Below are 14,106 nucleotides of genomic sequence, written 5' to 3' on the forward strand. Positions count from 1 at the left end.
AGAATTTATTTCCACTCACTGGATTCTCTAGGTACACCCCTGTTGTCCTTAGGGGAGCTGAGCTCGTAATCTGTGTTTCCTAGAGAAAGAACTCATGCTTAGTTTGAGAAATGAATGAAGAAGAACTTAAATCAACGAACATTTATGAATTACCTCCTGTGTGTGAGGCACACAGATTAGATGCCAAGTAAATACTAGATAATGTATGTGGGGGTAAGAGGGGAAAGATCAAGAAAGACCTTTTTTTTGGAAAGGATATAAGAGAAACTGAAGGTTCTTGAGAGCTAAAGGAGGGAGCTGGTGTAGATAAGTGTATTGTGTCTTCTCAACTCCTGTTACCCTTGTTTCCTTGGGAGTTTTGGCATAACTTCATAGCCTTTTCTCCTGTTCAAACCCAGTCCTGCTGAGGCAAGGTGCTAGATGTTGACCAGAATTTGAAATGAGCAAAACTTAATTCCTGGATCTCCAGAAGCTTAAGTTTAGTAGTGGAGATTTTAAAAGTCTACAGATAGCTAAAATAGGCAGAATGACAATAGCATTTGTATGATACAAATACTATAATATAATACAAAGTTTGCAGAGTGCTTTGCTTTTAATTCTCAAAGCAACCCTGGGGAGGTAGGTGCTTTATTAGCCCCATTTTAGAGATGAAACTGAAGCAGATGGGACTTTTTTGTGATTTGCCCAGGATCACACAATGGCTTAGCAACGTAGGATTTGAACTCAGGTCTGACTAACTCCAGCACTCATATCTACTGCCACCTAAACTCCCTCTAAAATGACAACCCCAAAAGCAAAATTCTGGTCAAGGGGAAACTTGCTGGAAAATGACAGAGGGGCCTAGGTTAAGATCATGTGAAAAAGCTAAACCAAATAGGTGAGGTCTTCCTGGTTTCTAATTCAGAGCTTGGAGGTCATTCAAGTATTTTCCCCTGCTACAACTTTTCTCACCTGTGAGTTTCCTCAGAGATATTTACATGAGGGGTAACCCCAACCAAATTAGAGTAGAAAATGTGACTCCTCCCACACACATTTCACATGCTCAACTTTCCTCTTTCAGTTTTGTTTCCTCAGATGTCCCTGGATAGCCAGATACCTCATGAGGAGGTGCCCACATGCAGTACAGTGGAACAACATTATCTCTTGGAGTCATAAGACCTGGGTTCAAATTCCATTTCTAACATGTACTACCTGTATAACCTGAATTAAATCGCTTAACTTCCTCTGACCTCATCTCTAATATGAAGGGATTGGGCCCTTTTGGATCTAAGATATTGAACCTGCTCCTCCCACACACCTCTTCTTTTCCCCTGCGTCGAAGGGAGAGTCCCTTTTGTGTGAGAAAAATTGTGTCCCTGTAGTGAAGACAAACCAGGTCAGATATGTGAGTGGAATGGCTGAACCTCCTCCAGAGAACAGTACTTGTTAGGGTAACCTGAAGCTTTGATGTTTTTCTGGGTGATGAAGATAGAAAGCATCTGCCTGAATCCCTACATTCTAGTGACTGGAAATCTGCTCAACTTTGGGGGTGCCTATCATTCTAAGTGGGAGGTTATGGTACATGAGGAAAAAACCAACTACTTAACCTTGTTGGGTCTTGATGGAAGTTTGTAACCCTATTTAGGGTTTTCTTGGCAAAGTTACTGGAGTGATTTGCCATTTCCTTCTCCCAACTTGTTTTACAGATAAAGCAAACAGGGTAAAGTGACTTGCCTAGGTTCAGTCTAAGTGACTGGGATCAGATTTGAACTCAGGAAGATGAATCTTCTTGACTCCAGGTCAGGCCCTCTATCCATTTGCAACATCCCTGCTTTCCCTATAGAACTTGAATTTGGATTTCAGAAAAAGGAGAGGTTGGCCTGGCTTGATCCTTTGATGGAATGGGCAGAAGCTGAGGGAAATGAGAACAGGAGAAGGTGTGTTTGCTTTGACCCCTGGTGCTGTCATTGAGAACAAACCATAGCTGGTTAAGCAAGAAGATGACCCTTGAGGTGAACTTGGCCTAGGCTCTAAGACCTTGTCAGGTCCATCACAGAGGAAGGGGAAAAACTCCTTCCACACCCCAGGACTACATACTTCCCAGAAGACCCATCAAGATAAACATCACTACACATTGTCACCTATTGTGTTTTTGTTCTTCAGTCATTATCAGTCGTGGCCGACTCTCTGTTTCACCATTTGGGGTTTTCTTAGCAGAGGTACTGCAGGGGTTCACCATTTTCTTCTCCAGCTCATTTTACAGATATGGCAACTGAAGCAATAGGGGTTATATGATTTGCCCAGGGTCACACGGCTAGTAAGGATCTTAGCCAGGTTTTAACTCAGGGAGCTAAGTCTTTCTGACTTAAGTCCTGGCACTCTATCCACTGCACCACCTTGCTGCCCACCCATAGTATAGCTCAACCCCATCCCTTCCTAACACCCACACTGGGTGGTAGAAGGGAGAAGAGGCTTCTAGGAACCATTGCCTTTTTCCTTTCAAGAACTCTTCTGTTGTCCCCAGGCTTCTTGCCCCACCAAGTGTGGGTTAAGGTAGGCCCAAGAGAATGTGAGGGACTGAGTTTAGAGTGGGTGGGGGACTCCCTATCTTGGGTTCCAGGCACCTGTCTCTCGCAGCAAAAAATGAGAATTAGATCAGAAAAACCCAGGGTTTTGATTTCCTTCACTGCTTTTGACTGATGTGTTTCTTCCTTGAATAAAGGTCACCAAAGTGGTAGGGACCATACTCAGCTCCCAGAGGGGAAGAGGGCTAAGATCATGTGGCCCACATTCATCTCTTCCTTTTTAGCTTTTAGAATCTCCGTAGCAGGTCTGACTTTCCTCCGGGGACTCTGTGGTTAGCCAGTTCAACGATGCAAGGGTCTTTACCCATGACTCTTGCTCAATTCTCAATCCAAGGTTATTGCCACACCATCAACTGGTCTTATTCCTAATTTGCCAAGTACTATTGGAGAAAGTCAGGCAACCATGTTAATTATCTCCGTTATGAATATTTGTTAGCGATTCTTACTTGCAACGACACCTCTGATTCTCTCTCACCTATTCTTTGGGGATTATTCCAAACTTCTTTCCTCAAATCCACATTTTTTTCCATATTTCATATCCACATGAAAATCTGTTATTTTCATTCACTGTACATACATTAGCTCATTTTGCAAAAATCCAAGGAGGTAGGGAACTGTTACTTTTGTTGTTCAGACTTTGGTCTTTGAAGAGGGCAACTGACATCATGGAGTGATTTCTTGACTTGCCCAAGGATTGAATTTAAGTGAGGCAGAGTTGCACAAAGTTTACTTATAAGGGAACACATTAAGTGACCTGTCCAGGGTAACATAGCTAGTGTCTGAAGCAGAATTTGAACGCAGGCTTTCCTAACTCGAGCCCAGCACTCTACTGCATCACCTTTGCTACCTCAGAAGAACATATCTTTGACTCCTTTGAAAAAACCAAGACCATGTGTTCTCAGCTGTCTGTCTTATTGCCTTACCTCAAAACCCTTCATTTGTGTCTTCACCTTTCTTCCTTTCAAAAGCCAGTTGCTCTGTTCTCCCATCCCCATTCTCTCCCTTCTCCTCTGAGATCTTCCCTGGGATTCTTTTATTCCTCTTCAACCATTCCATTTCTACTGGTTTCTTCCCAGAGGCCTACAACATTCAGGAAGATGGGACAGTGGAAGGAGTATTGTTGGGTATAGCATCTGAGGGTATGGATTTGGATTCTGGCTCTGCTTATCTACCTGTGAGATCTTAGTCACTTTATCTTTCCTGGGCCTCAGTTTCCTCATCTGCAAAATGAGAGGGTTTGGATGGGTTGCCTTCTGAGGTTCCTTATAGCTGTAAATCAATGATTATATGCTCAGGTTTACCCCCATCCTTAAAAACAAAAAAACCAACCCTCAATCCTGACATCCCCTCAGGTTACTGTCCTACATCTTTCCCTTTCATTTTCTGACTCCTAGAAATCAATTGATCAACAAGCGTTTATTAATTTTTAATATATTCCAGGCTCTGGGCTAGGCTAAAAGCAATAGAACTGCCTCCACTCTGTTTATCTTCCCTGAGTGAGACTATGCAAGTCTGAAAGCAAAATAAATGGTGGTTGAATATAAGGTAGGAGCAGTTAGGTGGTACAGTGGATAAAGCACCAGGCCTGGAATCAGGAGGGCCTGAATTCAAATCCAGCAACAGGCGCACACACATCTGTGTGACCCTGGGCAAGTCCTTTAACCCTGTTTGCCTGAGTTTCCTCATCTGTAAAATGACCTGGAGAAGGAAATGGCAAACTACTCCAGTATCTTTGTCAAGAAAACTCCAAATGATTCCTCTTATTCATTGTAATGTGTTCCGTTTAATATGAATATATAAGTAGAGCCTATATCAGATTGCATGCCATCTTGGGGAGGGGAGAAGAGGAAAAGGGGGAGAAAATTTAAAACTCAAAATCTTATGGAAATGAATGTTGAAAACTAAAATAAATTAATTATTAAGAAGAAAGAAAACCTCAAATGGGGTCACAAAGACTCAGACAAGATTGAAATGACTGACAATAACAGCAAATGTAAGGTAGGGAGGATCCAGTCGTTGGAAGGATGATTAAAGAAGAGTTCCTGTAAGAGGTGACACGTGAGCTGCCTTTTAAGGAAGGGAAGAATTTTATGAATCACAGGTGAAAAGGGAGTACATGGGAGATAGCTGGTGAAAAGGCAGCAAGTTGGAATGCCATAGTTGGGGAATAGGAAAAGGTCATTTTGTCTGGATCATGCCTAGGCTGTTTGGAGGGGAATAATGTAGAATGAGTGTGGAAAGATTGAATGGAGTCAGATTGGGAAAATGTTTAAAAGCCAAAAAAGAGGAATAGATACTTAGTCCTAGAGGTTATTGAATTGGAATTTCTTGAATGTGTCATGGAAATGGAGGGGGTGTATTATGATCAGACTCCTGCTTTAGGAGAATTGCTTTGGCAGCTGCTTGAAGGATAGATTGGAGCAGGGAAAGAATTGAAGCATGAAGACCACCTGGGGTGTTGGGGACCTAGACGAAGGTGGTAGCTGTATGAGTAGTGAGGAGATACTTGCCAGAGATGTGAAGGTAGAAATAGTAAGAAATCGTGTAGCTGATTGTCTATGTGGCATGAGCAGGGGAAAAAGTGAGGATTACCCTCAGGTTATAAACCTGGGAGACTGAAAGGATGACAGTGCCCTTGATAGAATAGCAAAGTTCAATAGAGGGATGAGTATGAGGGGAAGATAATGAGTTCTGTTTTAGATATGTTGAGACTGAGATGTCTATTGGGTACCTATTGAAAAATGTAAGGTAATATAATGGGAAGCTAGCTAGTTTGGGGGATAGTCATGATGCAGTGGATAAAGTGCTGGGCCTGGAGTCAGGAAGACCCGAGTTCAAATGTGACCTCAGACACTTACTGGCTGTGTGGCCCTAGGCAACCCTGTTTACCTCAGTTTCCTCATTTGTAAAAAGAGCTAGAAAAGGAAATGGTTTACCAAGAAAACCTCAAATGGGATCATGAAGATCAAAGGGGGACAAGACTGAAACAAATGAAGAACAATAAATGTGAGATTGGTGCTCAGGGGAGAGACTGGTATTGGACATATAGATGTGGGTATTATGTGTACAGACATAATTAAACCCATGTGAGTTGATGGGGCCATCGAATGGGATAAAGCAAGAGTATCCAGGAAGAAACAGTGATCAGGAAATATGAGACTGAGAGAAGACGATTAGATTTAGCAGTTAAGTGATTTGTAACTTTTCGGAGAGCTGTTTCTGAGGAATGAAGAGGTGGGAAGCCAAAATCAAAAGACTGAGAAGTGAGTGAGGAGAGGAAGTAGGAGCAGTGAAAGTACAGTTATCCCTTACACATCGTAGGGGTCAAGGGCACAGTGCCCCCAAGATCTGGAAAATCCCCATAAAATTTTTTGGCCTTCCCTTCATACCAGAGAAATCTGAATTTTTACTTTTTCTTTTATGTACTGTTTACAGTACAGTAAAATTTGTGTTAAGTATTTTGGTCATAGGTTCTGTGTCATCTGTGGCTTCCACAAAACTCCCAAAAAATTTCCATTTGATTTCTTATGCTGATCCACACTATATGGAAACCATGATTGAGAAAGTCAAGATGTGGAAGGGATAACTGTAAATAGCTTTTTTTCTAAGAGTTTGGCTGAAAAAGAGATCAGAGACATAGGAAGAGAGTTTGCTCTGAAGGGTCTAGTGAAGTTTTTTAAAGGTGGAAAAGATTTGTTTTTCGAGGCAGCTGACTGGCCCAGAGGATAGAACACTAAGGCTGAAGTCAGGAAGACCTGACAGTGTGATCCTGGACAAGTCCGTTAATCTCAGTTTCCTTAACTGTGAAATGAGGATAATAGCAAGTACCTCCCAGAGTTGAGAGAATCGAGATAATATTTGTAAAGCACAGTAACTGCTTGTTCCTTGCCCTGGTAGGCAACAAGGGAGGAACTTGGAGAGAGACTGAAAATTAGACAGGAAAAGGGATGATTTAAGGATGCAATTTGCCAGAGAGGATGAGGTCAAGAGCAAGGCAGAGAGGTGTTTGGCTGGCAAGAAGAAGGGCCCCCACATTGTCAGAAACTGAGGAAAAAAAGAAGAGAGTGAGGGATGATGTCACGGAGTTTGGGGGAGATGCTGACCAAACAATCACCTCAGTTTTCTCAGTGAAGTTTTGAGGTGAGGTCCTTTGCTGAGGAGGGGAAAGTATGGAAGGCCCAAGCCTCAAAGAGGCTTCATCCCCCACTCACTTCTCCATCAATTACATTCTGACTGCTGAGCCAACCCTCCACTGAAACAGCTCTCTCCAAGGTAACCAATGATCCTGCTAAATCCAATGACCTTTTCTCAGTGCTCCTCTTCCTCGGTCTCTCTGCAGTTTTCAGTGCTATTGTTTACCTTCTCCTGAAAGATCTCTACCACCCTCCCTCTCTTGGCTTCCATGGCATTGCTGTCTCCTGGTCCTCCGCCCCATCTGTCCCTCTGCTCTGTCTCATTCCCCTTATTAATCATCATCCATCTGCCCTCTCTTCCTCCAGTTCCCTTAGTATGAGTGTTATGGGATTTCCTTTTCTCTACATGTGCCTTCCCCATGGTAATCTTCTGAACTCCCATGGATTCAATGATCAGTTCTATGTAGATGACTCTCCCACCTATATATCCCACCTTTGTTGTGGTTCAGTAGTGTCCAACTCTGTGACTCCATCTGGAGTTTTCTTGGCAAAGATATTTAAAAGGAAAAGCAAGTTGTACATAATAGATTTTCAGTTTCATGTGAAATCCTTTTTTTTTTTTAACATTCTATTTTGTTTTGGAAATGTGTATTTTATTTCTTAACTTGAGAATGAAAAATAAAAACCTGAGTCAAACAGGGTTAAGTGAGCTGCCCAGGGTAACACAGCTAGTAAATGTCTGAGGCCAGGAAAATGAGAAATCAAACATTGGCTGTGCCACTTAGCAGCCATCCCACCCTTAGCTCTCTTCTGTACTCCAGTCTTGCATTGTTAACTGAATGTTATTTCTCTTCCTCCCTCCCTCCCTTCCTCTCTTTCTCTCTCTCTCTCTCCCCCTCTCCCTCCTCTTCCCCCTCCCCCTTCCTCTCCCCCTTCCTCCCTCTTTCTTCCTAATGGGATTAAGTGGCTTGCCCAGGGTCACACAGCTAGTAAGTGTCTGAGGCTGAATTTGTCTGTCCTGACTCCAGGGCCAGCACTCTATCCATTGAGCAACCTAGCTGCCTTTCATTGTTACTTCTTGTCAGCAATTCAAACTCAGTATGTTTCAGGAGTAAGCAACTCCCCCTCCTACCCATTTTCCAAACTTCCTTATTTCTGTTGAGGCTTCACCATGCTTCCATTCATCCAGATTCATAACCCCTGACTCATCCTATTCTTTTTTCTCCTTCACTGTGTCACTGTCAAGTCTTGGTAATACTTCTACGTCTTCACTTCTGTCCCCTTGTCTCTACTTAACTATGTTTTTCCCTTAATTCAGATACTCATGTCTCACATGAAGTATTGCAGGAATCTACAAGTGGATCTCTGTATGTACCCAATACCTACCCTTTCTAATCTAGCCTCCAAACAGCTGCCAAGATACTCTTCCTAAGGAACAGGTCATGGTGTCATTCTGCTCAAAAGTCTTCAGTAGCTCCCAGTGGTTCTAGAATAAACCACAAACTCCTCAGCTGGGAATTTAAGGCCTTTAACTACCTGGCTCCTAATTATCCTTCATAAACTCTGCGTCAACCAAACTGAGCTATCAGCAGTTACCTGGAATCTACACCCTGTCTCCCAGTGCCACGTATCTCCATAGGATGTCCCAGTGACTGGAATTCACATATGCTTCTCCAATCCTTGTTTTCTTTTAATGCTTAGTTCCGAGACTAGGTCAGATGAAAAGAAAAACAATAGCTAGCATTAACATAGCTCCAAGGTTTGTAAAATGCTCTATGCCGACAACTTCATTTGATCTTTACAACCCTCTTGAAGTACTCCCATTTTACAGATAAGGAAACAGAGACAGACAGAGGTTAAGTGATTTACCCAAGGTCACACAGCTCATAAAGTGTCTTGAGTCCAGATCCAACTCAGGTCTTCCTGACTCCGAGTCTACCTTTCACTTAACTGCTCCTAGATCCCCATTTCCTCTATGCATGAATAAACTAGTTAATGGATAAAAAGCATTTATGAAGCATAACCAGAGTTCAGATCTGGCCTTAGGTACTTATTAGATATGTGACCCTGAGCAAGTTTGCTTCAGTTTCCTTATCTGTAAAAGTGAGCTGAAGAAGGAAATGGCAAACCACTCCAGTATCTTTGCCAAGAAAATTCCAAATGGGGTCACAAAGAGTCAGACATGACTGAAAAGACTGAACAACAACAAAATACTTACTATGTGCTGAGTACTGCGTACAAGAGCGATCCTGTCTGCCCTTAGAGACTTACATTCTAATGGGGGAGCAGGAAGAGGACAGCATATAGAGGGGTGGTGGCCAAGGAAGGGTGTTTTGGTCTGGGAGTTCCAGGGATAGTGAGTGGAGCCATATTGTCATTGACAAGACCCTTGCAGAGTTGATTTTGAATACACCTCAGAGCAAGAGCTGGATAGAGTGGGCTGTGCTCTAGTTGCAGCATGGTAGGAGATAACTGGAGGTGAAAAGGGGTCTGTGAAGCCTTCCCTGATGTTTCTTCTTCAAATGGCCTTACATTTTACATGGACGTGTTTTCTCCTTTAGGGTATTTTGTTTTAGTTTTGTACATCCCCAGCATCTAGCAGGGTACCTTGCGCATACAGTAGTTTGTCATGGCCTAGGACCTCAGTCCCCTCTCATGGGAACAGCTCTTTTGGGAATCCTCTCTCCATTAAATCTAATGGAACTCAGTTGATCCTTCATCATGGCCCCCTAACCTGGGCGGTTCCTCAGCCATGGTATGGAAGGTCTGTTAGGTAGGAGGCTGGAAGGTGACCCAAGGGAGCCAAGAAATGTGAATGTCAGACAAACTCTATGAGCCCCTCCCTGCCACCGTCCCAGTGGAGGTGTTTTGGGGAGGAGGTGAGGGGCAAGGGAAGTGTCCAGACAGGAATGTTCACACTCCTAAATGTTTCCTTCTGACCCAGGGCTGGGCTGTAGGGGTAGAGAGAACAAACAGTGAGGAGGGCAGAGAGGAGAAAGTGCAGGCTAAAAATGTAAGCCTAAGGCCCCTCTGCTGGAGCTGTGGGGGAAATAGACCTGGTACCCTTCCAGATACCCTTCCAGAGTAGGCTGTACCTATGAGCAGAGTACTTAGGGGCAGAGAGTGAGAGCAGCTTCCAAGTACTTTTGGAATTTGGAAATCAACACATGCTTTGAGTGGCCCTAAGCTGATGGTCAGTAAAGTGCCAGCAGCTGCCCTCTTTCCCCTTCCACTCAGCATCTTGCCCACAAGCAGCACAACATTGGGTCTGCCCTTGTCCATCTCATTCAACTTGAGGAAGTCAGCACCCCCAATGGAAATGGAAGATTAGAACCAGGGCAAATAACCCAGGGATGAGATGGTTTCTGAGGTCCTTTCCAGCTTGGAACTAGGACCCATAGATTCCTAGGTAGGGAACCCTGAGCACACTGGAAGAACTTCAAATTCCAATAACTGCAGGTCATTAGGTAGTATGATTTAGGTCACCATAACATGGAAATGTGCAAAGTGGGTTGGGCACGTCTTATCACCACCATTACGAAGAACCTCACCCTGCATTTGTCTAGGAATGTATCTCAGGGTTCGATAGTCTATCTCAAAGAGACTATAAATTTAGAACTTTCAGGCTAGAGTAGCAGCAAGGAAGTGCCATCTTTATTTTTTTATTTTTGGCAAGGTTTAATCTATGGTGTTTCAGTCCTCTTCCTCTACCATCACTTCTATTTAGGATCCACTTTCATTCTTGTCTCCTTTGCATTTTTTAGAAAGAAATAGGGACAGTGGTGCAGTGGATAGAGCACCAGCCCAGGAATCAGGAGGACCTGAATGCAAATCCAGCCTCAGACACTTACAAGCTGTGTGACCTTGGGAAAGTCACCTAACCCTATTGCCTCAAATAAAAGAAAAAAAAAATCTCTTAATAGTCTTTCTTTCCGTATTGTAGAATTTGGGTTTGTTTTTTTTTAATCCCTTAGGTATCTTTTTTCTATTTTCCTTCTTTTTTTCAGGAGTAATTTATTTTGTTTCTTGTGTTTCCCTTGGCTGCTACATTTGTTTGCTGTTTTTTGATTCTGTTTTTAATGTGCTTGAAAAGCCAATAATCTGCCCATTTCTACATTTTCTTTTGTAGGGATGCTTCTGATATCTTTTTAATGAATATCCATCCTATTTTATTGTTGATTAGACTCAAGTTTGCAAACTACATTTCTTTGGGTTGCATCATGAACTCCTTTGCTTTTCAGAATACATTATTATACCATTCTGTTCTGTGGTTTCTGGTGATTGCAGAATAGTTTTGTGTTATCTGAATTAAGGAAGTGCCATCTTGACCTTTACCATATATTCATCCATCCCCCACCCTTTGTGGCTGAACATAAACACTCAGCCATCTTCTTCGCAAACATTTATTGGCAAGTACCGTGCATGAAGGTATGTGCCCAGGGTATCACTGCTTGATCTTCTTCCAGGGCAGAGTAGAGGAGATCCATCTACACCTCAGTAAACATCCTCTAAACTGTTAGGGGAGGTTACTGGGGTTAACAGTTGTGGGGCTTGGTGGATGTGTGGCATTAAACTGTGTGAGGCGCCCCTGAGAGGAGACGGGTCTGCCCTTTGTTTGCTGGTCTAGAGAGACAAGAAACAACAGGGGTTAAGATTGCTGACGCCTTCTCTATACTACCTAGTTAATCTCTGAGAGGGGGCATAGTCCGGAAGAATTACACTAGAAACACATGCTAAGGAATTCCCCGTTTAGTAGGCCCAGTGGGGCAGGGACTTTGGTTTGTCTAGTAGTCTCACCAAGGCCATACTGACCGAAGAAATGAGCACAGGGTTGTATGGCAAACCTCAAGGTTAAGGCAAAGTTAGGGTAAAGATAAAGTCATTGTTTATGGTGGTACAAGTTTTAAGTTCTGAGCCCCCCTACCTAACTTAAACAAAAAAGTCAAACGGACCTCTTTATCCATTGTGAAATACAAAATCAGTGGACCCTAACAACTCTTTTAGAGATCTCTTTTTGGGTAAAACTTATACTAGTCGGTATAGGAATTTCTGTGGAGCCCTATTTTCACTTATTTTTATCTATTCCACTAAATGTTGTTTAAAACTCCAGTAGAGGGGCAGCTAGGTGACAAAGTAGATAAAGCACCAGCTCTGGAGTCAGGAGGACCTGAGTTCAAATCCAGCCTCAGGCACTTACTAGTTGTGTGATCCTATCACTTAACCCCAATTGACCCCCCAAAAAAGCCCAACAAAAAAACAAACCTCCAGTGGGTATGAAGATGACTGAGCTACCACGAGGGTTCTTCCTTAAATATACCTTCCCTAGGGAGGATCAGCACAGCCTAAAGCCGTGTTAGAGACCTGGGAATTAGGAATATGACTGACCATCTGTCAGTTACTATTCCCTTTCTCCAGATGTCCCAGGCTGTGGGCTCCACTGGGCCTGCTCAATCCCCAACTTCTAGCCGCAGGACATTTTCTCTCATCTAGCCCAACATTCTCAATTTACCTAGAAGGGAATTAACTCATCTAAGGACACACAGCTAATTCGTATCAGAGCAGATGCAGGGACCCTGTTCCCCAGTCCAGTGTTCTTTTCACTACTCTCTGTATTTCTGGAAGAGTCTCCTTTAAGGGCCACCTGGGTCCCAGAATCTCAGAACCTTGGAGTTCAAAGGATCTCAGAAATCTTCTCAGCCAGCCTGTAACTGGGTAAGAATCCCCCTCATAACCTATTACAGTTAACACTTCCAGTTAGAGAAACTTACCACCTCTCCAGGCAGCTAGTTAATTCCACTTTGGTATAACTCAATCAGGAAGTTTTTCCTTATATCAAACCTCAGTTTGCCTCTGTAATCCTCCTCCCACACACACACCTCCTTTTCTCTTAATTCTGGACTTTACTCTTAGTTACTCTGGACAACACTGCTCCTGAAAGCTCTTGGGAAATCTTATGGACAAGGAAGTGCCTTGTTGTTTTGGGGCTTGTGGAAGGAACCATAACCCCTCCATTCCCCCTCCCCATCCCCACATCTCAACCACCACTTAAAGCTTATACCAACCAAGCTCCAAAAAAAAAAAAAACTGTCCTGAGGCAAAATTTGGCACATTGTCTACAGAATCCAGGACCAGGAATTACCCCAATCAAGCCCAATCTTGACCCTCCAGCTCTTGAACACTCTCTTTTTCCAGTGTCCATTGCCTGCCTTGCCTCCCTCCCTCCCCAAGGTGCCAGAGTCCATGGGGAGGAGCCAGACTCAAGGGGCCCAGGGCTGGGGATGAGAAGGAGAAGGAATTCAGGAGGATCAGCCAAAGAATTACTTGTCATGGAAGCCACCAGCATCTGAGCGCTCTGCGGTCTTGAAGGGGATTGCCTGCTTTGCCCAACAGGACACAGATTCTTTGGTTTGTTCTTCAGAGGACCTGGATGTAGCAGGAAGGGTATGAGGAAGACACGCAGTAGGGAAGAGAGGGTCAGGGCTAAGCATGAAGGTAGGCGTGGTAACCTGTAGGGATCCATGGGTGAAGGGGACAGCTATGAAGCGGATGAATATGGGCCTGCTGTCTTGTTTCCTGTTAGTAATTGCTTTTACAAGTTGTCTTTCAGTCATGTCTGACTCTTTGTGACCTTATCTGAGGTTTTCTTGGCAAAGATACTGGAGTGGTTTGCCATTTCCTTCTCCAGCTCCTTTTACACATAAGGAAACTGAGACAAACAGGGTTAAGTGACTTGCCCAGGGTCATACAGCTATTAAGTGTCAGAGGTCAGATTTGAACTCAGGAAGATGAGTCTTCCTGACTCTAGACCTAGCACTTTATCCACCATGCCACCTAGCTGCCCCATTAGACAGTAACCCCAAGGGCAAAGAATATGGCTCTCAGGATCATAAATTTAGAGTTGGAAGGGCTCTTAGAGAAGATCTAGTCCATTTACTTCCTTTTACAGAGAAGGAAACAGGCTGAGCAAGGAAGTGACTTGCTCCAGGTCATCCAGCTAGTACATAACAGAACTAGGATTTGAACTCCCAACTCAAAGTCTTGACTCTTGTACTACTTGTACTACTGTCTAAACTTTGTATGATGGAAAACCAGCATATGAGCCTTTCCCCATATTTGCGGAGAGGTAGAGGTTTCATGATCTGTCCCTATTAATTAATCTCTGTGCTTGCGCCATGGGAAATCTGCGCTTTTTGTATGTTGAGAGTGTGAGTTTGGGGTAGAGAGAGGATAATTCTGGGCAGTAGGAGACAAAGCCAAGTTCTGTCAATTTCTCTTCTACAACATCTCTCCAATACACCCCTTTCTCTCCTCTCACAGAGTCACCCCTAATGCAAGAGGCTGCTGGTGGGTCGGCCTGCCTCAAGTCTACCTGCTCACTCCAATCTATCTTCTGTTCAGCCACAAAAGTG

General features: G+C 43.6%; 1 protein-coding gene across 1 annotated transcript in view; it reads right to left on the reverse strand.

The window, feature by feature from the left end:
• Positions 1-11,086: 11,086 nt before the first annotated feature.
• QRICH2 (glutamine rich 2) overlaps positions 11,087-14,106 on the reverse strand; it is a 28,704-nt gene continuing 25,684 nt past the window's right edge. The window contains exons 19-20 of the mRNA XM_072645789.1: positions 13,019-13,120; positions 11,087-11,320 (exon numbers count right to left, since the gene is read on the reverse strand). Of these exons, the coding sequence (XP_072501890.1) occupies positions 11,214-11,320; positions 13,019-13,120 (209 nt within the window). The 3' untranslated portion in view covers positions 11,087-11,213. The remainder of the gene's footprint in view (positions 11,321-13,018; positions 13,121-14,106) is intronic.

Source organism: Notamacropus eugenii, chromosome 2 (assembly GCF_028372415.1).
Source record: "Notamacropus eugenii isolate mMacEug1 chromosome 2, mMacEug1.pri_v2, whole genome shotgun sequence".
NCBI lineage: Eukaryota > Metazoa > Chordata > Mammalia > Diprotodontia > Macropodidae > Notamacropus > Notamacropus eugenii.